This window comes from Prunus dulcis, chromosome 8, assembly GCF_902201215.1.
Source record: "Prunus dulcis chromosome 8, ALMONDv2, whole genome shotgun sequence".
In the NCBI taxonomy this organism is placed as follows: Eukaryota; Viridiplantae; Streptophyta; class Magnoliopsida; order Rosales; family Rosaceae; genus Prunus; species Prunus dulcis.
In genome coordinates this window covers 14,695,337-14,716,407 of record NC_047657.1, presented here as the reverse complement: position 1 = coordinate 14,716,407, position 21,071 = coordinate 14,695,337, and the positions used below count along the sequence as shown (strand labels likewise).

Below are 21,071 nucleotides of genomic sequence, written 5' to 3'. Positions count from 1 at the left end.
TGCTTGTGAGTTCCCAGAAACAAAATCGTGGGGAAGAGAGGAGGGCCCAAAACGGACAATATCGTGATACGGCGGAGCCGATCCCAAGATGTACTGGCAAGAAATCAAAGAGAGTGGCTAATGGCACACAATAGTTAACCTAAGGTTGGACTTGGGAGGCCAAGAAATCTGAGACTCGATGGGCTTAAAATTTTGCCCAGTGATGTCCCCCATTTGGAATTAAGCTTGTTTATCAATTTTTTTATGAGGGCGTTATGTTGCTTATCATCCATAAGATCACACTTGAAAGGAGAAAAAAATCACATCATTACAAAAATGATGTGGGTAAGTTGTTTGATGGGCATCCCTGATCCGCCCCATTATGAAATTTGTATTGATTAATTCTTGGTGGAATTGATGTGTAATTTGTTAGTAATATGGATTAGTGTGTGCAATTATTTTCTTGGGTTAATCGTTTTATTAGTCCCCGAACTTAGACCCGATTTGCATTTGAGTACCTCAATTTCTAAAATGGTTCCTGTGGTCCGTCAACTTCAGTTTCATTAGGATAAATGGTACTGCCGTCAATTTTGTTAATTTTTCTGTTAAATGCAGGGGCAAAATGGTTTTTTTATTTATTTATCAAAATTGATTAAAATACGAATAAAAAATTGAAAAACTAAAAAATTAAAATTAAACTCTCACCTTCTATACTCCCCTAAACTTGATTTATCTTTTTTTTTTTTTAATTTTCTTTTATTGTTATTTTAAAGATATAATTTTTTATTCATTTTTTTTAAAACATAAAAATACCATTTTGCCCCTGCATTTCACAGAAAAAGTTATTGATGGCAGGACCATTTGTCCTAACAAAAGTGAAGTTAAAGGACGACGGGAACAATTTTGGAAATTGAGGTACTCAAATACAAATCGGGTCTAAATTCAGGGACTAATAAAACAATTAACCATTATTTTCTTAATTGGTAGGCTCTATTTATTCATTAAACAGTTAAGACTAGTGTATTCTTGGTCTCTCTCTCATTCGGCTTTACTGGTCTAGAAACATTGATGGGTTAGTTTCTCTTTCTGGGATAGAAATATATGCGGATCATCATCTTCTGAAGTGAAGTGAACATGAATCAGAGGCTGAACAAAAGAAATAACAAAGGAAGGAAAAGAAATGACAAAGGAAGGCCTAGCCACCTGGGTTTGGTCCTCACAATCAACTGACAAATATACACAATAAAAAAATGTAGGCAAGCCCGTAACTCAAAAGCCCATAAAAGATCATTCTTTTTCTTTCTATAGACCCTGAGAGATATCATAGGATATGAATCTATCTCTCTCATTACGTGAATATCCATATTGAGCAATCAAAAGAGAAATTCAAAACCTGAAAGACAGATATGTCATTACGTGGATATGTTGTGTTCAACTATCAAAGAGATATTCAACTCTTAAAAGACATAATCCATGTTTTCGGATTATTCTTTTCTCCAAATAGAATGAAGAGTGATGGATCGATTCCCTAATTGCCTTTTAGGTTATTTCCAAATATTTTGGCTATGCTTGAGAAGTAGATGAATCAACATATGATTTCGGGAGAAATTGAAGATTTTTTTGGAAATTCTACAAGATTTAACTTATTTTCTTGTTATTCGTTAGTTAGTCACGTGATGAGAGAGATAGACATATAAATGTACACGACAAGAGACACCCCATAATCTATCCCCAAAAGGACCACCTTAGTGACTTGGTGAAATTATTGACATCATTTACCATCAATACAGCATGTAGATGAATGCCGTGGCTCCTTGTAATGGTGCACGCGTGAAAGTTCAAAACCCATGAGCCATGAAAGCTTTGGAAAGCAAACACAGAAAGAGGCTTTTAGAAGACTTGCAGCCAAAGCGTCGTGCCATAAATGGAACTCTGATCGCTACCACTAAGTCTTCCCATGAACCCCCAATCCCCTCCCCTCCTAATCTGACCAAGGTTCTAGATTGCCTTACACAAGTGTAAAGTAACATTTGCTTTACCCAGCTGTGTTAAATTATCAAACCAAACCCTTCTTTTGTATTTTTCAAATAGGCCGAGCTCCTAAAGAGGACACCATTAATTTCGCGTTGTAACACAATTACCTTTATTATTATTATTATCCCTGGTTGATTGCTAAATTGTAATTTGCTGCTACTAATTCCAATCAAACACTGCAGAGACTAAGAATTAGGTAAAGATCGAAAATGCCGAACCGAGGAATCTAATCATCTTAATAAGCTGTTAAATTAATCATGAAAATCAAACATTTAGTAGAGATTAGTATGGAATTAAGGAGAGAGACACACACAGAGACAGAGACAAGAATGAACTCACGGTTGGAATGTTGCTGCTGCTGACCTTCGTCAATTCATGGTCACGTGACAAGGCTCTCACACAGTCACATTCACATAGAACGTGACCAGGCCACGGGCTTCTCAATAGACCTGCTGCCTGCTGCCACTGTGCCCTTGTGATCTCTCACCTCATAGCCTCTTTCTTATTTAACTGCTCCCTTATTTTGGGGTACGGTTTATTATCATTTTTAGCATAAGGGATAGTCTAACTAAAGAGGAGGGGGATTTCTCACACACACACAATTAAGATGCCATGAGATTCAAACGTGAGACCTCTTATCTGCAAGTCAATGTTTTTTTTCAATAAGCTACACCTCATTGTCGGGTTAGGTTTACTTGAAAAAAGAATTTTAAGGGGCCATACTTTTCTTATATTTAGTTACAACCCATAACCTCAACATTCAAATGCAGAATTATATTGTATTATAAAAACCCTTTTCACCATTTTCAGCACTGCAAACTGTAAGCAAGAATGGAAGACACTTTCAGCTTTTGCCTCCTCATGTTCTTTCTCCTCCTCATGGGCTCCTCTGTTGCTTCCTTTGGTCCTTCTCTCTCTTCCCTCTTTTCTCTGTCTCTTTTGTTCAGTTTATTTTACTGATTTTATGAGTTTATACGCATTGCAGATGGTCCACTGTATGATTCTACTGCTTACACTGAGGTGAACATAAAATGTGGACAAAATTATTATGTCCCAGATGAATTTGTTCGTTTGATTCAGACTGTCAACTCATTGAATTAATTGGTTTTGTTTTTGGCAGTGTAAAATGCAGCCTGAGGCAGCTCTGTATGGTGGAGGAATCATCAATGATCAAGCTTCAGGGGCTGAAGGCAGCTTGGGTAATTCTGCAACTACAAGCAGTGGTGTTTATTCACCATCTTTCATACTCCACAATCTCAGTCAAGGCACCATTTACTGTTTCTCCAGTTGGGTTCTCTCTTTCCTTATCCTTTTTTTTAAAAAGTGGATAGTGGTAATTTAGTGTAAAATTACTTTTTTTTTTGTTGTTGTGGAAAAACAAAAATTACATTTAAAAATCAGCATGAAGCAAAAAAAATTTCCGTTGCCGGGACTTGAACCCGGGTCTCTCGGGTGAGAGCCGAGTATCCTGACCAACTAGACTACAACGGATTGTTGATATGGTTTATTACTCTTAAACATTTATCCTTGTGGGTTCGAACATTGCATGTAAATAAAACTACTAAAAAAAGCCCGAGCGATGATTTCAACGTTTGATTGATGTGAATTTCAAATTATTAACGACTAATAGTGACTCACGCATGTGTACGACTATCACTAGTCGAATTCTTATTAGGGATTTATGGTGACTGTAAAATTTACTTTCATCTTACATTGGGCTGCATTGTGCTTAATCAACAGGTTGGGTGAAGATAGAGGGTGCAGGCTCAGCTCTCATAAGGGCAAGCTTAAAGACAGAAAAAGAAACCTATGACTGCATAGGAACTGTTTTGGCTAAGCATGGATGCTGGTCATTTCTCAAGGGTGGGTTTGTGCTAAACTCACCATCTCAATTATCTATGCTATTCTTTCAGGTATATTTTATTTTATTTTCCAACACATTGGTACATTTTATTTATTTCAACTCTTTTTTTGTTCCTCCCCAAAAAGGTTCAACTTTCATGTGGACTAATCTTTTGTTCTGGTTACATAGAACACAGATGACAGAGATGTCAACATAGAAATTGCAAGCTCTTCTCTGCAGCCATTCAGTGTTCAGCAATGGAGGACATATCAGCAATATATAATCAACACTGTAAACATCTCAGCAAATGCTTAACCAAATTTTGCTCTAACTAGCTAAATACTTGTTTAACAGTAATATGAACTTGATTAAAATGAAAGTCGTTAATTTGTGTCCTTGTTTTATTTTCTTTATCAATAGAAAAGGAAACGTGCTGTGACAGTCCATGTCTCAAATGAGCAAGGAAAGAGGCTGCAAGGAGTGACAATTAACATAGAGCAAGTCTCCAAAGATTTCCCATTTGGATCTGCAATTGCAAAGACCATTCTGGGAAATCTTCCATATCAGGTTAGGAAATTTGATGAGCTTGGTTTAGAACAATATTTGAAGTAAAAACTAATCTTATATGCATCATGTTTAAAACCAGAATTGGTTTGTTAAGCGATTCAATGCTGCGGTTTTTGAGAACGAACTTAAATGGTATGCAACAGAGCCTGAACAAGGCAAGACCAACTACACCATAGCAGATCAGATGCTGCAATTTGTTCGTGCTAACCAGATTACTGCGAGAGGGCACAATATATTTTGGGAAGATCCCAAGTACACACCGGCATGGGTTCGTAACCTTACAGGCAATGAGCTACATTCAGCTGTCAACTCAAGAATAGAAAGCCTAATGAGCAAATACAGAGAAGAGTTCATCCATTGGGATGTCAGCAATGAAATGCTTCACTTTGATTTCTATGAGCAGAAGCTTGGGCCCAATGCCACATTGCATTTCTTTGAAACAGCACACAAATTTGACCCTTTGGCAACCCTTTTCATGAATGACTTTAATGTGGTGGAGACTTGCAGTGATGTAAATTCAACTGTTGATGCCTACATTTCAAGGTTGAGAGAGCTTAGATATGGTGGAGCATTAATGGATGGAATTGGACTAGAGGGTCATTTTATAGTACCAAACCCTCCTCTAATCAGAGCTATCCTAGACAAGTTGGCCACATTAAGCCTTCCTATTTGGCTCACAGAAGTTGATATTAGCAGCACTCTAGGCAAAGAAGCACAGGTAAATAAGTGTTGCATATATAGTTCAAAAGATTAAATCGGATCTCCACGAAATGCAGAATAATTGTGTAGTCCAGTTGGAAGATGACGTGTTCAAATCTAATGACCATTTGTTAACATGTCATTTTTGAACTTAATTACATTGCCCTTTTGCATTATCACGTGACACAAACATCCTCACATAAGTTCTTCTCATCCCCAACTGACCAAATATTTTTTTGTTCCATGTATAGGCCATTTATCTAGAACAAGTTTTAAGGGAAGGCTTCTCACATCCATCTGTGAATGGGATAATGCTTTGGACTGCTCTGCATCCTAATGGGTGCTACCAAATGTGCCTGACAGATAGCAATCTTCAGAACCTACCAGCTGGAGATGTGGTGGACAAGCTCTTGAAAGAATGGCAAACTGGGGAGATAGAAGGGGAGACAGATGACCATGGATCATATAGCTTTTTTGGTTTCTTGGGTGAATACAAGGTAAGTGTCAAGTATGGCAATAAGACTTCAAGCTCAACATTCTCGCTGTGTCAAGGTGAAGAAACTAGACACGTTAGCATTCAGTTGTAATACAATTTTAACATAATTATTAGAATATTGTTGCATTAATGAGGAAAGTTAGTTAGTTTAGACTCGTTTTCATTGAGTTAGACCCGATTGACGGAAAATTAGTTTCTTCATTTAAAAAGTTGATCTATTTTTTCGGCCAAAGATATCAATAATTATATCCCATCGATGCTTCACCTCTTAAATTCTATTGGCAAAAGTTGCTTGATTTTGCAGAAAATGTCCCCTAGCTATGTAGCTTGCATCTCACATTTAAGCCACCACACCAACTTGAGTTCTTTTTTTATGATGCCATGCTATCCAGCAGACTCAACTTTTAACACGTGTTTCACTTACATTTGCAACTCTGTTGTGATGAAATAATCTAATAATTAGTGCATCTTACTTAAACAAATGTTAGGAAATAATTGACTGGTCATTAGAGACTTGGAAGAAGTTGCTTGGATTTTCTTCTTCTAATCAGTTTGAATATAATTTCAAGATATGATTCTTGTGAGAAGGACCCACATGATAATTAATTGGAGCAACTGCATAATGCTGTAGCATTATGAGTCCTGCTCTTTTAAATTTGATGGTTACAATCTGCATCACTCTAGCAGATCAGCATAAGCCATCATAATTCATTATTGTACTGGGAAAGTAAATGAATTCTCCCTCACGTAAGAAACTTGTACACACACCCGTTGCAGTCGAGAGAATTTCTCGCATCGCAATCCATTGTATACACCCTTTTGTGTCTCCTTTTTTTTGTGAGGGTGTATACAATAGAATACTCGTTTATTAGTCTAAGTATTTTGGCTAAATTACATGGTCTAAGTAGAAACACATTCCGGAAGACTAAATAAGCTCTCGGCTTTACATCATTTGACATAATTAGGGCGTAAATTTTGCTGGATTTGTCCAAAAAGTGGTTTTGTTGTGTGCATATTTTCAAGGTGGGCCATTAGAGCATACATTCGCAGCTCAACAATGTCAACATCATGTTACTTTTATGCAAAATTTCTGAAGAAAAGTTGGAAGGCCTGATCATTAGATCAACAAGTAGAAGCAGCTAATTATGTCTTGTGCACAAATGAACCACTTTTCCACTGTATTCCTTCTTCTTTTTTAATTGCGAAGATTTGATTTGCATTTTGTTCTCTGGTCCCCAACTCCCACTGACGATTAACATATTTCCCTCTGAAAATCCAACTAACGACTTCAACACCATCCCATATCTCACCAAACGAATTCATAATACATTAGACGGATTGTAAACTCGAACGTTCTAAATTTAAACTCTTTTATACACAAAACTTCCGAATTTAACTGATGAACGTGGTTTATGAATTTGATAACATCACGGATTATCTAAGAAACAAGTTGTAAGGTCATACATTCTAAATTCAAAAACCCTAATGGACACACCACATGGAACTGAAAAAACATGCAGCAGATAAAGGAAAAGCTAACAAAAACTTGAATTGCCCGCAAAGTGAAGCCACCATTTTGCTCACACATTCACATTATACACTCCCTTTTATGAGAAAACATTCACAAGCCACACACAATTCTCTTTCTTTTGATCAAGAATCAAAGGAAAAACAAAACCCCAAAAAGCCAGCCCGAGATCAAAGGAAGGTTTCTGAATCCTCATTTGCTGCTTTAATAAGTACATATAGCGGCAGAACCTTCAAAAGCTTGAGGGCAAAAGAAAAAGGAACCCTACTTCCTACTACTACTCTCATACAGAAATTAAACAAAAAACAAAAAGGAAAAATGAACATTTTTTACGTGTATCTTACAATGATTTTGATGTGAGGGAATCTTGGAAAGGTTGGGTGGGTTTACAATCTTTGATGAATCTGTCAGCTTTTTTTCTACCAAAGGCAAAACTCAGAGTGACCACTAGAACACTCAAACCTCTGAATAATTCACATTAAAGAGCAAACTGCCAAGGGAAACACAGAGTTGGAGACTACAAGAAAAGATAGGACAAGATGATACACAAAGCTATTGAGGTTATGGAGAGGGGCCCTGCCCTATTTGAGTCTCCCATGGCCAAACCAGCTAACCATGACCCATCATCTGCCAGCATGGCCTCACCAGATCCAGACCCTGACCCGGGAACTGTCCCCGTGCCCGTGCCCGTGCCTGTACCCGTGGCTGACCCGGACCCAGAACCGGCACCTGAATCCGAATAAGCGAACCCGGGAGTTGACCCGGCAGTAGCAGCCCCTTGTGATGGTGTTGCTGTCATTGGTGTGGACTTTAGACTGCATGCACCCACAGGATCAAATGTTAGAAAAAATCATACAAAAACAAGTGATCAGATACTTTGGTGTGACAGTCCAGAGTGACAACTTCAAATACATATTCACATGGAAAGCAACCCAACAAACAACCTGAATTACAAAATTAACCCAAAAAATAAACAGATATTCTGAATAAAATACTAGAGAATTTGATCAACTATTAGAAAAGCTTGTCAAATAATAAAGCAAAGCTTTTTTTTTTTTTTTTTCCTAGAAGAGAATAATTTTTAGCCTTTGAAACAAGAAAGCAAAGCGCTCATATGGCTTTAATTTTGTTTACCTTGGAGACGAGGGGCAAAACGTCACCGTATAATCGGCACCGGTACACGTAAACGTACTCGTAGCATCATCGTACGCGTAGCTATACGACTTCGGGCACGCCGCCTTAAACATCTGCGAGTAAACCGACGGGCTACAGGTGGCGGGTGTGGCATACGCGCCGCTGCAGCAGTACTCGGGGGTCCCAAACGCCTCGCAGGCGCTCTTACACGCGTCGCCGTCGCCGACCCTCAACTCGGTCGGGCACATTCGGTTCAGATCCGTGGAGCACCCGGTGGAGGCGCACTGACCCGACCCGCCAGTACCCTCGACGAAAACGGGCAAGTTGTACCCGTCGACGAGGCTGACGTCATAAAAGTCCTGACCGCCGGTGCCGAGAGTGAACTCGGCTAAGGTCGCCGGCGGGGCGGCTCCGGCGCCGTTGCACTCGACTTGGCCGGAGCCGCAGTCGCCGGTGGTACAGGACCCGGACCCGGACCCGGATCCGTCGAAACTGCAGCCGGTTCGGGCCCAGAAACGGCCCGACCAGCCGGTTGGGGCTTGGAATGTTCGGGCGGTTTGCTTCGGAAGCTCGAATCCGGTGGAGTCGAGCCTAGGACTGTTGGCATTTGCGAGAATGCCTGGCCAAACTGTGTAGTCGCATCTGTTGACGAATGTGAACGTAGTGCCTGAAACGCCTGCAAGAAAATACAGAGAGAGTGAGAGAGAGAACCAAAGTGTAAACTTGTTAGTGAAATTTTAAGTTTTGAGAGCGACCCAAAAGAAATGAAAGCAACCCAATGAAGCTAGAGAGCGAAAGTTGTAGGTTGTTAGTGAAAATGTTTTGAAAGCCACCCAGAAGAAGTTAAGGCAAACCAATGAGGAAGATTGAGCGAGAGAGAATCAAAGATTGAAGCTTTACCTCTGAAAGTGAAGAATAGTAAAAGAACGAGGCTCAGAATGAGGTTATGTGAGCTTGAAGAGAAAGGATCCATGCGTATGAGGTTAATGGGTCTTTTTGTGGAGCAGCTGGCCTATGAGGATGAGGTTGGTGGTGGTGGCGTGGGAGGGTTGGGAGTGATGACAATGCAGGGGTTTAGGGGCAGAGAATCAGTGGAGAGCAGTGAAGAAGGACGAATGGAGAATGGGAGAGAAGGTATGGGGTTTCAATTACAGCTAAAAACGACAATTTTGGTCTGTGTGGGAACACTTGGAGACTGAGCTTGAGAGATACAAATCATAAAATAATAGCTCTGTCAGTCTCTCTCATGATCTCTCTCGTTTTATTATGGTTCCCTCTCTTTTTTTTCTCTCTTTTTTTAATGGGGGACCGAATCTGCAAATTTTATCTATATAACATTCTTTAAAATTTGGAATGCAGAGGGTTTATAAACTCAAGTGATTATGAGTATTTATTTTTATGTGTTTGGATTCTCTCATATTAAATATCACTTATATAAAAAATATATATATTTAAATACCCCAATCTAACCAAGTTTTCTCAATATTACTCTTATGGAGTCTCTTTAAAACAAAATATTACGCACTCAATTAACCAGTAATTCAAAATTATCTTCTCATTGTGATATATAATTTATAACTTATGTTAGTTTTTATACCATCAAGAATTTATTTCAACTATAGTTTTTTTAAAAAATTTATAAATTTTAACTTTAGTGTTTTTTTAAAAAAAACTGTATATGATTAACGGTCAATTAACACTTTTTTTTTTCTTTTGATTTAAAAAAATAAAAAAAAACACATGTTTTTTTTCAGTAAAAGATTTAACGCATGTTTATTTACCACCGGAAAAAAAAAACACAAATTTACGCGGGGGCTACGCTGTTCCTGTACGCGAGTTCCTGTAGCTTCATATGGTAGGACTGTGCATGATTTATTCACACGAATAAAGTCAACAAAGAGTCGAAGCTTTGGGAACAATGGGGCCCGCTAAAGGCCTTTTTTCTTGGCTGAGCTGTCACATCATCACCCATTTACAGTCTACAGAGAAGAAAATAATGATATTCAATCACCACGTCACTGTTTGGAAGGTGGGGTCTATGAGAGAACATTTAATCTGTTGACACGTCAGATTTAGTGACCGTTGATAAGCTCCACATGGGCCAGTGGGGTTGGGTGTGTTCTAGTTCTGCTGCTAGTGCAAATTATTTGAGAAGCATTGGATTCCCTACACCTCTCTTCTTTTCATGTTTTTCCCTATTTTGAGGCTGAAAATTTTGACCCTTCTAAACTTTCAAAATTATATCAAATATATATATATTAATGCAATAACTAAATCCCTCTTAAATGTTACACTGATCTTGAAAAGTTTTCTTTTAGTCACTTTCTGGTCTTTTTTTTTTTTTTTTTTTGGAAAAGCAATAGTATTTTATTGAAGAAAAATAAGTAATTAGTATAAAGATCGGGTGATAGTATTTTAGTCGCTTTCGGGTATTTAGGTGTACAAAAAATTGTATGATGCGTCTTGTGTGGTTATATGTATTTTGTTTGTGCAAATATTTCATGGGAGAATATTTACTTGAAGATCATTCGCCTTTTTAACTTCATTCTCTCTCTTCTTCTGTATCTGTAAAATCAAACATGAGTAAAAGACCACACTCGGGGGTGTTGGCAAAAGGTCCTCTGATGCCTGAGTTAGTTCGATTGAATCCTTGAGAAATAATAGCTAAAAAGGGTATGGAGTTTTCTCTATGGGAAGAATCGAGTGCCGGAGCCGTGTGTGTGATGACACTTAGCCGTGTGGGAGAGATTAATTTGGGATGAGTTGGCGTCTAGATAGGGATTTCGAGTGTTTAGGGTTTTTTAGAGGAATTTTGAATTACTTTGGATGTTGAATGTAGCCATGTATTTTTATTTTTGGATGAAGAAAAGAGGGGAAAACCCTCAAACACCAACACAACAACTAACTAGTACTAATCAGACGAGCCTCAACAGCTCCCAAAGAATCATTAAGCAATAAACAACCAAGTCAGGCAGGACTCTCCTCAGAATAGTAATAGCCCAGGTCCAGATTGTGACTCCAAGTAGCCAACCCATCAGCTACATCATTCCTCTCTCTATATATATATTGAAGCTTGATCCTTCGAAACAGATTCATAAGCCTTTTACAGCTACTGACCAACCCAGCATTAGGATGCCAAGCATTCAAAACCTTACTCTGAATAAGAAGCACAGCAGTATCAGAATCCATCTCAATAACCATTTCATCTATTTTTTTTTTTCTCAATAGCCAAATTCAACCCAAAAAACAGACCCCACAACTCAGCTACGGTTGGGTTCTAGGCATCTACGGTTTTTCAAAGAATAATTCATATTTAGAAGTATGATGACGTCTTCAAATTAGGATAATATATTAATTGATGATATTATCTTTTTAAATAAAGATTATAGTTCAAATTTAAGATAATATTCCTATTTTTAGTAATTAATTAATTTGTCAAATATATGGGCTCAATTAATTGACCTATGAGATATTCTTCTTATCCACGTGGCACCTTGTGATTGAAAGCCGAAATATTTGTTCACACATATTTGTAATTACCCAAATTATAAATTCAACATATCATCTTTATCTAAAAAAGAAATAAAAATTGAATGATACATGTATCGAACAATCCTCGTGACATCATTTGTCCGCTATTATAGATGCTATCAAATTTTACTTTGATTATTTTCCAATGTTAAAAAATGGGAGAAACTTATCGAAATTTTTTTTTTTCTCCTTCATATTTTTAAGACTTAAATGCGTTTTTGTCCCATGAACTAACTCATAATTGTCAATTTGCACCCTTCATTATTTTTTCGTAAATTAAGGATACGAATTGGTTAAAAATAGCCAATTAGGTGCATGCCCTCAGATTTTGAATGATTTCATCCATTTTTTATGGAGAAATTGACAATTATGAGTTAGTTCATAGGACAAAACTGTATTTAAGCCTATTTTTAGTCATCGTGTAGCTTGCGGATTGAGAAAGAATAGGAAGAAGAAATTGGTACAAAACACAAGCAGAGCCACATACACCTGAAGTTGATGTGACTTCAATAAATCCCATGAACTTGTTTGAATTTTGGATGAAACCTAAAATGCTACGTGTAAGTTCATAAACTTATCAACTAATGGCCCTCAATTAATTGACTCTAGCTATTTTCGTTCAAAAGACATTGTAAGTGTTTTGTAGTCGTACCATACAAATCTATCCGATTTTCCTAAAAACACGAAACACCCCACATCCTTCAAAAGACAATGCAAGAGCAATGCTTCGTAAATATTGAAATTTTGAAAATGATTTAAGTGATTTTCTAACACAAGTTGGACAAAATCATAGCCGATGATGATGCCCGATTTTGCTATGAATGCACTACATGTGTCAATGTCATCCCCTTGAAGAGTGTTATTTTAGGTGCTTGATGTAATCCAAGCACATTTCTCATGTAAAATTTATGGCAAAATTCTCTAGTCACATATGGATGCCTCAACTTACACCAAATAAACCCCAAACATAAATAATTCCCGAAGTGTTTGTACCATAACTGACCGAGCAACTAGCTAGGCTAGATCATTCGAGTGCCATGCTTTGAGAGGTCATCACCTTAGCCAAAGAAGCATCACCACAAATCACAACTCTAAGCAAAGCAAGAGGAATCCCACATCGGAAAACTAGAAGAGATGGAGACTCCCCCTCACCTATAAAAGAAGACTGCTCTTTCCTTAGAAGGGGATCCGGGTCTTGGATCTAGACCCTTAGGCCTTGGACTCTCTCTTCTGGACCCATCTCTAGGCTGGGCTTCTCACTTGTTATATTTATATTTGGGTCTAATCCCTTTGTACAAATGTAAACAAACATTATCATAATGAGAACACCCTTCTCCGTGGACGTAGCCCATCATTCGGGTGAACCACGTATATCTTGTCTTTTATATGTTTATCGTTTGCCCAAATCCTCACACACTTGGTGAAGGTCCTCACCTTCATCCATCATCCATTACACCTCATCACTAAGTTGGACTCAACCTTGGCCTAACCATTTTGAGCATCAACACGAAGGAAGCGTAACATCAATTATTTGACTCATTTTCAACACATGGATTCAAGTAATTAACCTTCCGTTTGAATGAAATAATTGAAAATTACATAGAATTCTAAAAATGACTGAATTTAGATTTTCCATCATTTCAATTTCTAGCAATTGAAGATTTCAGTGTTTGGATTTATGTATGTCGAATTTTGTAAATGACGGAATTTTGTAAATGTCACCATGAAAATTATGAAATGACGCCTATTTTGATGGAAATTAAACTCGGGAATTTAATGCCCTAATTTCCATAATTTTTTTCGCGTGTCATTTAATAAATTCCACTCTTAAGTTCCCAAACAAGAGAATTGTCAATTTCTCCTCTTAAATTCCCTACTTTTAGCTAAATTCAGAGTTATTTTCTCTCATCTAAACGGAAGGTAAATGTTTTGCATGTGATTATTTTGTTTTATCATAATATTTTTCTAGGGCAAGCATCATTGGGGGTCCAAACCGCACGATTGCAAAGACCATTGAACCCACTTTCTGTAAGAGAGAATTTGTCTTCGAGTGCCTATACTGCAAGGGGGGAGAATATATAAAGTGAAGTGATCTTGTTTCTCATTTCTACCTTATGTAAAAGTGAACTTCTTATCTTCCCTTTATTCTTTTAACTTTTCCTTCTCTTTTGTGTACAAAGTAGGCCAAGAGAGGGTCCTTTCTTTTCTCTGTCTTCCTCTAGTTTGATTTTAATTTGTTATATGATTAGGGTAAACCCTGTAGTGATTTTTCAACGGATTATATGACAAAGGAGAGCTCAGTGATCACAGTAAAGTTTGCTTTCTAAATGTTAAACCCTACATTGACAAATCAATGTCATGTCTATTCATTTTCATTCTGATGTTTAAATTTGAGAAGTTTTTCCCTTCTTTTTTTTTTCCGATACAAGCGAAATTGAGAAATAAGAAATTTGAACAGAAAAACTCAAGTGTATGAGTAAATGAACTTAATTAACCACTTGAAATACAAGTCGCTTGTAAGGTTTTCCGACCTTTAAATACAATAATTGACATGGTGTTGGACTGAGACATGTCTCTTTTAAGGATATATAGATGTAAACAGAAACAATCTACTTCGAATAAGTCATTTGGTTGAAATTTGAAGCCATCACATGTTCTTAGCCAATTTGAGCTGTGAATAGTGAGCCCAAACACATGTAACTTGGGTCCTTCCCTTGCCCACCAAAGGGGCAACAAAGAACACATTAGTGGGATGAACTTTATATCCACAAACACATAAGATGCCATACTGCATCCATACATATACACTTCCATCCTAACCTAGCATCTGCATAACTACTTTATAAGAACATGCAGTTTCTAAAAAATTATGGGAATTCGGAGGTTCTCCTAATATTACAGATCTTTTGAAGAAAAAAATCATGAGGCAAAATTCGAACAGTCTTACGTATTTATGACTGAATAGGAGTGAACAAATACTTATCTACAAGATTTCTTAAGAATTTTATGTTTCCCCACAACCATTTCCGATGAACTAATGGCAAATGCAGTGAGAAGTGATGGGTGGATAGCCAGGATCGGCCACGGTACCTGCTATTCAGCCGGGATTGTAATACTTTCTTCCTGGAAACGTGAGGACCAATATTAGTCATATAAAGCATGTACTAGAAGTGACCGAAACTGGAAAACCGAACGTACTGCTGCACTAGAGGGGCAACAAAGAACACATAAGTGGGATAAACTTTATATCCACAAGCACATAAGATGCCATATCTGCATCTTTACATATACGCTTCCATCCTAACCTAGCATCTGCATAACTACTTCATAAGAACATGCAGTTTCTCAAAAATGATGGGAATTCGGATTTTCTCCTAATATTACAGATATTTTGAAGAAAAAAGTCACCAGAGGCAAAATTCCAACAGTCCTACGTATTTATGACTGAATAGGAGTGAACAAATACTAAACTACAAGATTTCTTAAGGATTTTATTTTTTCCCACAACCATTTCCGATGAACTAATAGCAAATGCAGTGAGGAGTGATGGGTGGATAGCTAGTACAGCCATGCCACCTGCTATTCAACCGGGATTGTAATACTTTCTTCCTGGAAACGGGAGGACCAATATTAGTCATATAAAGCATGTGCTAGAAGTGACCAAAACTGGAAAACAGAACGTACTGCTGCACTAGAGGCATCCGAACCATAGCTGAAGAAACACTGCTAGCACTATGTCTCCTTAAAAGTACATCATGGTCTTGTTAACCAGCGGTAGCACCGCCCCATCTTTTCGTATTCCCAGCACCTTTAGACTGCAAGTTCCATAAAAGGTACCAATTATGCTCATGAGGTTTTACTCGATTGTGTAACGTGCTGAACTCAACATATTCATTATGCTTTATGCATTATAATAGATGAAACAAACAAACAGAGCCCATTTAACTGCCCGAAGTAAAATGCAGCAAGTTGCAGGTTTAAGAGGAAATAAATATAAGCATACGAACAAAACCTTCCAGATTATTCCCACAAAAAACAGAGCAAACATGCCTTCAAGAGAAGAGAAAAACATTTGGTCTGTTCATGATCCTGAGGTAATAATGCGACAAAGTGAATTTGAATATGAGACAACATTGAATCACAGACAACAAGTGGTGCAGTTGAATTGTTGTACAGGTTCAACAATTCTGGTGTTCAAGGGGGATAGGTCTTGACATCTTCCTCATGAACAACTAATGCAACTTTCCCAAATCACTGGTAAACAAGAGCCGGGACAAATACGTATATATTGTTAATATATAAATGCATACAATATGATTATCTTTAACCACAGATGTCCCAAAGCCAATTTAAATTATCGTCGCCATTAGCTGTAAGCAATCGTGGAAAGCCACAAATTAGGGGCTTGTAAGTTGTACCCCACACCTACAACATGGCCATCACATTCATAGCTCAAATAATTCCTAACAAAAAATTCAACGTGTCCATTTCTTGCACGATTCAAATCGTATAAATTATAATCGTATTTGACAGACAGTTTGACACGTTATGTTATAATGTGATAGCATGATTAATTAACAACCTATTATATTATCCCATGTAAAATTTTGTACCAGAAAAATTAAATAAGACATCACAATATATGTGTAACATGTAATAGTAATTGTACCTTGTATAAGGCAAAGGGCAGAAGATTATAATGTAGTCCGCAGAGGCGCATGTGTAAGTACTAGTCTTGTCATCATACGCGTAGCTATACGCGCGTGGGCAAGCATGCTTAAAAAACAGCGAGAACACAGAGGGCTGACACGTGTCGGGCGTAGCGTACGCCTCACTGCAACAAAACTGCGGATCCCCAAACGCTTCGCACGCGCTCCTACACGCCACTCTCCCCACTTCACCCTCGCGCGCGACCCTCAACGCCCTGGGACACTTGCCGTTCAAGTCCACAAGACACCCCGTGGCGCTGCATCCCCCTCTTGTACCTCCACGTGGCACCACAAGCATCGGCAGGTTGTACCCGTCCACCAGGCTGACGTCATAAAAATCCAAGCCGTCGGCGCCGTTGAGAGTGAACTCGGCTAAAGTAGCTGGCGGCTTCGCGCCGCTGCCTGCACACTCGATTTTTCCGGAGCCACAGTCGCCTGTGACGCAGGAGAAGTTGGTGGGTGAGTACTCGGTGCAGAGGGTCCGCGCCCAGATCCGACCCGACCAGGCTTTGGGCACGGATAGGGTCCGGGACTTGCCGGGCTTGAGCGCGAAGCCGGTTGGGGAGAGCGGAGCCGTGTTCGCGCCGGAAAGCACGCCAGGCCATACTTCGTACCGACACTTGTTCACTAGCTTGAAAGAGGCAGAGTTCACTCCTGCATGGACCAAAATTTAAAAAAAATTTCAAGAAATAGGTTTTGTTCCTGATGAAAAATTAAGAATTGGGTTTTGTTTCTGATGAAAAATTAAGGATTGGGTTTTGATTTTGATGAAAAACTAAGAACTGGGTTTGAGGGAAAATTAGTTTAGGGTTACCTGAGAAGAAAGAGAGGATGAGAAGTGTGAGTACAGAGGCAGAGGGTAGCAGACGATCCATTGAAGAAGAAGAAGTATGTGCAGCTGTCTAGTTGAGGTTGGAGGATGCCAAAGAACTTTACTTTTCTTGCGAAGAGAGAAGGGTGTGTTTCAATTTTTGTTTTTTCTTTTGCTTTTTGGGTTTGTGATTTTTATAAATTTTATACTCTGAATGGGATTATGACTTGAAAATTTGGTGTCTATGTTGAAGTTCTATGATTTATCCTTTTTTTTAATGACCTTTTTCAAGCACTAGAAGGATCTGTCTACCATCTTTTCATCGAAAAATTGAGAGGGGATTTGGACTGTTTTTAAACCGGCAAAAGGCGTTTTCAAATAACTACAAACAACTAAAAGCAATTGTAACACAGTATGGTAGAGAATGCTTCTAGGTTATAAATCAGAAAGCACTTTTAATAGAAGTGCTTCTACAAAAGCAAACCTAATGAGACCTGAAATCTTAGTTGTACATGTTTCAACAAGGCCGTGAACATTTGGCAGCTAGGGGTGAATTTGTTTTGGGACCCAGAAAAAAGGAAAGGCAAAGTGCACATGGTATGATGGTAGGAGAAGATTCTGGCCTCGTGAAGTACAATATATAATAAATAATAGCACAAATATCTGGAGATAAATCATTATCCACCACATTCATCACTGCCCAAGTAATAAATTGAGAGTCACTTTCAGGAAGTGGTTTCAGGTCAATTTGATTCAATGATATTATTGAATGGTTGAGCTTTTGGGGAGCCCATGAAGATGAAGGCTGTTTGGAAACTGGTTTGACTAAACCCATCTTTTGGATTTGTATGGACTAGTGCTAAAATTTGAAAGCTTCAATGAGATTTTGTTCATAACTCTGGATTTGATTATATGATTTTGTTCAGAAGGCATGATGTGGAGAAACACAAATTTCCAATAAAGACTGGAGATTTAAGATCAAACTGAAATAATTCAAAACACAAGTTCTTCAATTTGGTCCAAATTGGTAAATACATCATTGCTAACCTTCAAAGTTGGAAACTTTGACACTCGAAATGCTCATTTTCTTTCAATCACTTTGCCACATTTTCTCAGCAACCAAACGTAGCCCCAACAATGAATTTACAGAGAAGGGACGAACACTACTCACCTCGCAAACTAAGATTTCAGCTAAAGATGATTGCTTTTAAGTCTGACGGCTGATTTGATAGGAGATCGGAGCTCCGGCGACTCGAAAATTGCGAAGCTCCATTCGCAAACGTGCGCGGGGTTGGTGTAACTGCGCACTACAATGAGCGAAATATTCCGCGCGAGTACCGTTATAAATTGGGCTGGAATAATTTGTTGCCACGTCATATTTTGGACTATTAATAAGTAGATGATCTCAGCCGTCCATGGAATTTCATTTTTCTGGGCTGGGCCATTATGGGTGAATTTTATTGGACTTCAAAAGAATGGCCTATGTAAACTTGGGCCTTGGGCCCGACTATATATTTTTTTGTTTATGGGTTTTAAGTTATTTAATTTCATGGCAAGATATTATAGGAAATTAAGAAAAAAATTAACTTACAAAGTGCTAAAACTTGTGTAATTTCAATTATGATGCTAATTTGCCTCCTTAATCCTGTCTTTCCCTTAAAATTTTTTCTTATTGATCTCATAATTATGTTTTGGGAGACTTCAAAATTGAAGGCTGCAAGCTAATTTTATCCAACGTTCATAATGCCCCTTTAATAAACCTTTTGTATCCATGTCAAACCACAAGCAGCATCATACCAAATGTATGATTGTGTAGAAAATTCCTTTTACTTTGGGCTTTAATATATCATTTTGTAGTGTAAGTGTAATTTTGGGTAGTTTTATTTGAATCATTAATTTGTTCAGTAATAAAGCAAAGTAAAAACAATCTCAGTCCACCGACGGGGTCTAACTTAGTCAAAAAGGGTATTGATTTATAGATCAGTATGTAGTCTGATTTTCGAATTCCCATGACACCTTAGTAGCATGAGTAGACGTTCGCTACTTGCTTATGGCCGAAATAATAAAATGAGTTGATTTCATTTCAAATATTTAGATCCAATTCCGAACATACACCATTATACTTTTATTCCCTTTTGTGAGTTGTGCAGTGTCAAAGTGCAGCTTTAATGTGTTACCCAAAGCCCAATGGACACTAAAGTTGTACACATTTTCTTTAAAGATAGGATTCTTTTGGTCTTAAAAGATTGTTCTCAGAAAGGAGGGCCATAAAGGCAATCTAGCATTATTGTGTTTGCTGGTATATTTCTTCAATTCAATTATTTTGCACCAATAATATAAGGCAGGCAGGCAGTTTTTTGTTAATGGGGTTGACCGAAGTTGAATAAATTCTTAGCACAAAACGAAGGACCCACTTGCTGTTAGTTGAATTTCAGGTCAATGTAGGGCTTCCAAAAAGCCAAATTGGTGCTTCTCCGATCAGCATCAAAAGACACCCTTAGAAAATGTTAACAAGAATAAAAGAAGATCAACAGTTTGACCAATTATAGAGCTTTAATCATTGCCAAGGATAAGCCCTTATATATGAGAGTTCAGGATAAGCCCCAAATCTAGGAAGAAGAAAAAGAATGTTTTGAAATTAGGTTAATTTTCATCTTACTTCACACATTCACAGATAATATAAACACGTAGTTGGTAGAATTCTGACAAAAGAGCGTTATACAGTATTTGAATACGTATACTTACATCATATCTAAACTCGTGCTTTGAGTTAACTAAAATTAATCTAATAAATATGATGAAAATGTTGAAAGAGGATTGATGAGCTATATGATGAGTCATTTGATACGTCAACTTCTTGCATACTATTGTATGGATCAAAGAGGGTCAAGAAATTATTGTTCATGATAGGCTGACTTATATCCAATGGACCAGCTCGCGTGCTAAGAACCTTTACCACGCTGAGGATTATTAGTTGGTTGCTAATTTTGGTGTTCCTCAACATTGTGAAAGATTTTGGTTTAATCTCAATCATATGGCCGTTGTGTTTTGGTCCCCCACCTAATAGGCCTTCAAATTTGGTTCGGAAACAAAATATTCATGGCAGTTAACATGCTTTGTCTAGATTTGTCACACATGTGCCATCCCTTTCTAGATTTCAGAATTTGATGAGACAAAATTTCAAGCCATCAAACATGCTTTGTGCCCTTGTCTAGGTTTTAACTTTGGCCATTGTACTAGGTTATGAATATAGAACTCCCCTGTCTTCGTTTGCAATGTTGGTGTGATTAAGAGCCAATTAATTAACAACTTATGGATATAAGAAATTGCCTAATTAATGACATCCACGTGAGCAATTGCCAGCCGTTTATGTTTGCGGGTTCTACGAACCCTCATATAGATTGACCGTTGGATCTTCTAATTGTTAGCTTGAAACTGTTTAAAGCAATCGATTATATACATCTCTCTTATCACATGACTAGCAACGCGATGAAAAATAGACACACATAATTACATACAACTATTACACCTAAAATTTTCTAATAGTTTTTCTCCATGTTAAAACATCATTTTGCTCTTATGTTACTTTCAAACGTTCTATCAACTAGTAGTGGTCCTCCTAGGTGATCTGACAGGAAATTCAAACTCAGTCAATCTGATCTCTCTCATTCATACGATGAATACACCATCAAAGGCTCCAGACGATAAGATGTTACAAGAGCAACCATATATGCAAAATG

At 37.9% G+C, this 21,071-nt stretch overlaps 3 protein-coding genes and 1 non-coding gene across 7 annotated transcripts; 1 reads left to right on the top strand and 3 right to left on the bottom strand.

The window, feature by feature from the left end:
• The first annotated feature begins 2,822 nt into the window (after positions 1-2,822).
• LOC117637823 (endo-1,4-beta-xylanase 5) lies at positions 2,823-5,790 on the top strand. Its single transcript, XM_034372848.1, has 8 exons — positions 2,823-2,917; positions 2,999-3,033; positions 3,134-3,299; positions 3,754-3,926; positions 4,046-4,147; positions 4,277-4,423; positions 4,503-5,141; positions 5,374-5,790. The coding sequence occupies exons 1-8, from the start codon at positions 2,845-2,847 to the stop codon at positions 5,707-5,709; spliced, it is 1,671 nt and encodes a 556-aa protein (XP_034228739.1). The 5' UTR covers positions 2,823-2,844; the 3' UTR covers positions 5,710-5,790.
• On the bottom strand, positions 3,432-3,504 carry TRNAE-CUC. Its single transcript has one exon. It is a non-coding gene; the product is annotated as a tRNA-Glu (tRNA).
• A 1,379-nt stretch (positions 5,791-7,169) lies between the features above and the next one.
• On the bottom strand, positions 7,170-9,552 carry LOC117638079 (thaumatin-like protein 1). The gene is made up of 3 exons (XM_034373169.1): positions 9,181-9,552; positions 8,281-8,956; positions 7,170-7,961 (listed from the first exon to the last, which is right to left on the bottom strand). The coding sequence occupies exons 1-3, from the start codon at positions 9,251-9,253 to the stop codon at positions 7,664-7,666; spliced, it is 1,047 nt and encodes a 348-aa protein (XP_034229060.1). The 5' UTR covers positions 9,254-9,552; the 3' UTR covers positions 7,170-7,663.
• A 5,023-nt stretch (positions 9,553-14,575) lies between these two features.
• LOC117638729 (thaumatin-like protein 1) lies at positions 14,576-18,626 on the bottom strand. Of its 4 annotated transcripts, none has more exons than XR_004587298.1 (4): positions 17,335-18,626; positions 16,481-17,174; positions 15,496-15,626; positions 14,576-14,934 (listed from the first exon to the last, which is right to left on the bottom strand). XR_004587298.1 is itself a non-coding variant. In XM_034373829.1 (3 exons), the coding sequence occupies exons 1-3, from the start codon at positions 17,393-17,395 to the stop codon at positions 15,554-15,556; spliced, it is 828 nt and encodes a 275-aa protein (XP_034229720.1). In that variant the 5' UTR covers positions 17,396-18,626; the 3' UTR covers positions 14,956-15,553. The 4 variants fall into 4 exon arrangements, 2 of the variants coding, with proteins under 2 accessions (XP_034229720.1, XP_034229719.1); XR_004587297.1 differs by lacking the exon at positions 14,576-14,934 and adding an exon at positions 15,023-15,420; XM_034373829.1 differs by lacking the exon at positions 14,576-14,934 and having other exon boundaries at positions 14,956-15,626.
• Between the last annotated feature and the right edge of the window lie 2,445 nt (positions 18,627-21,071).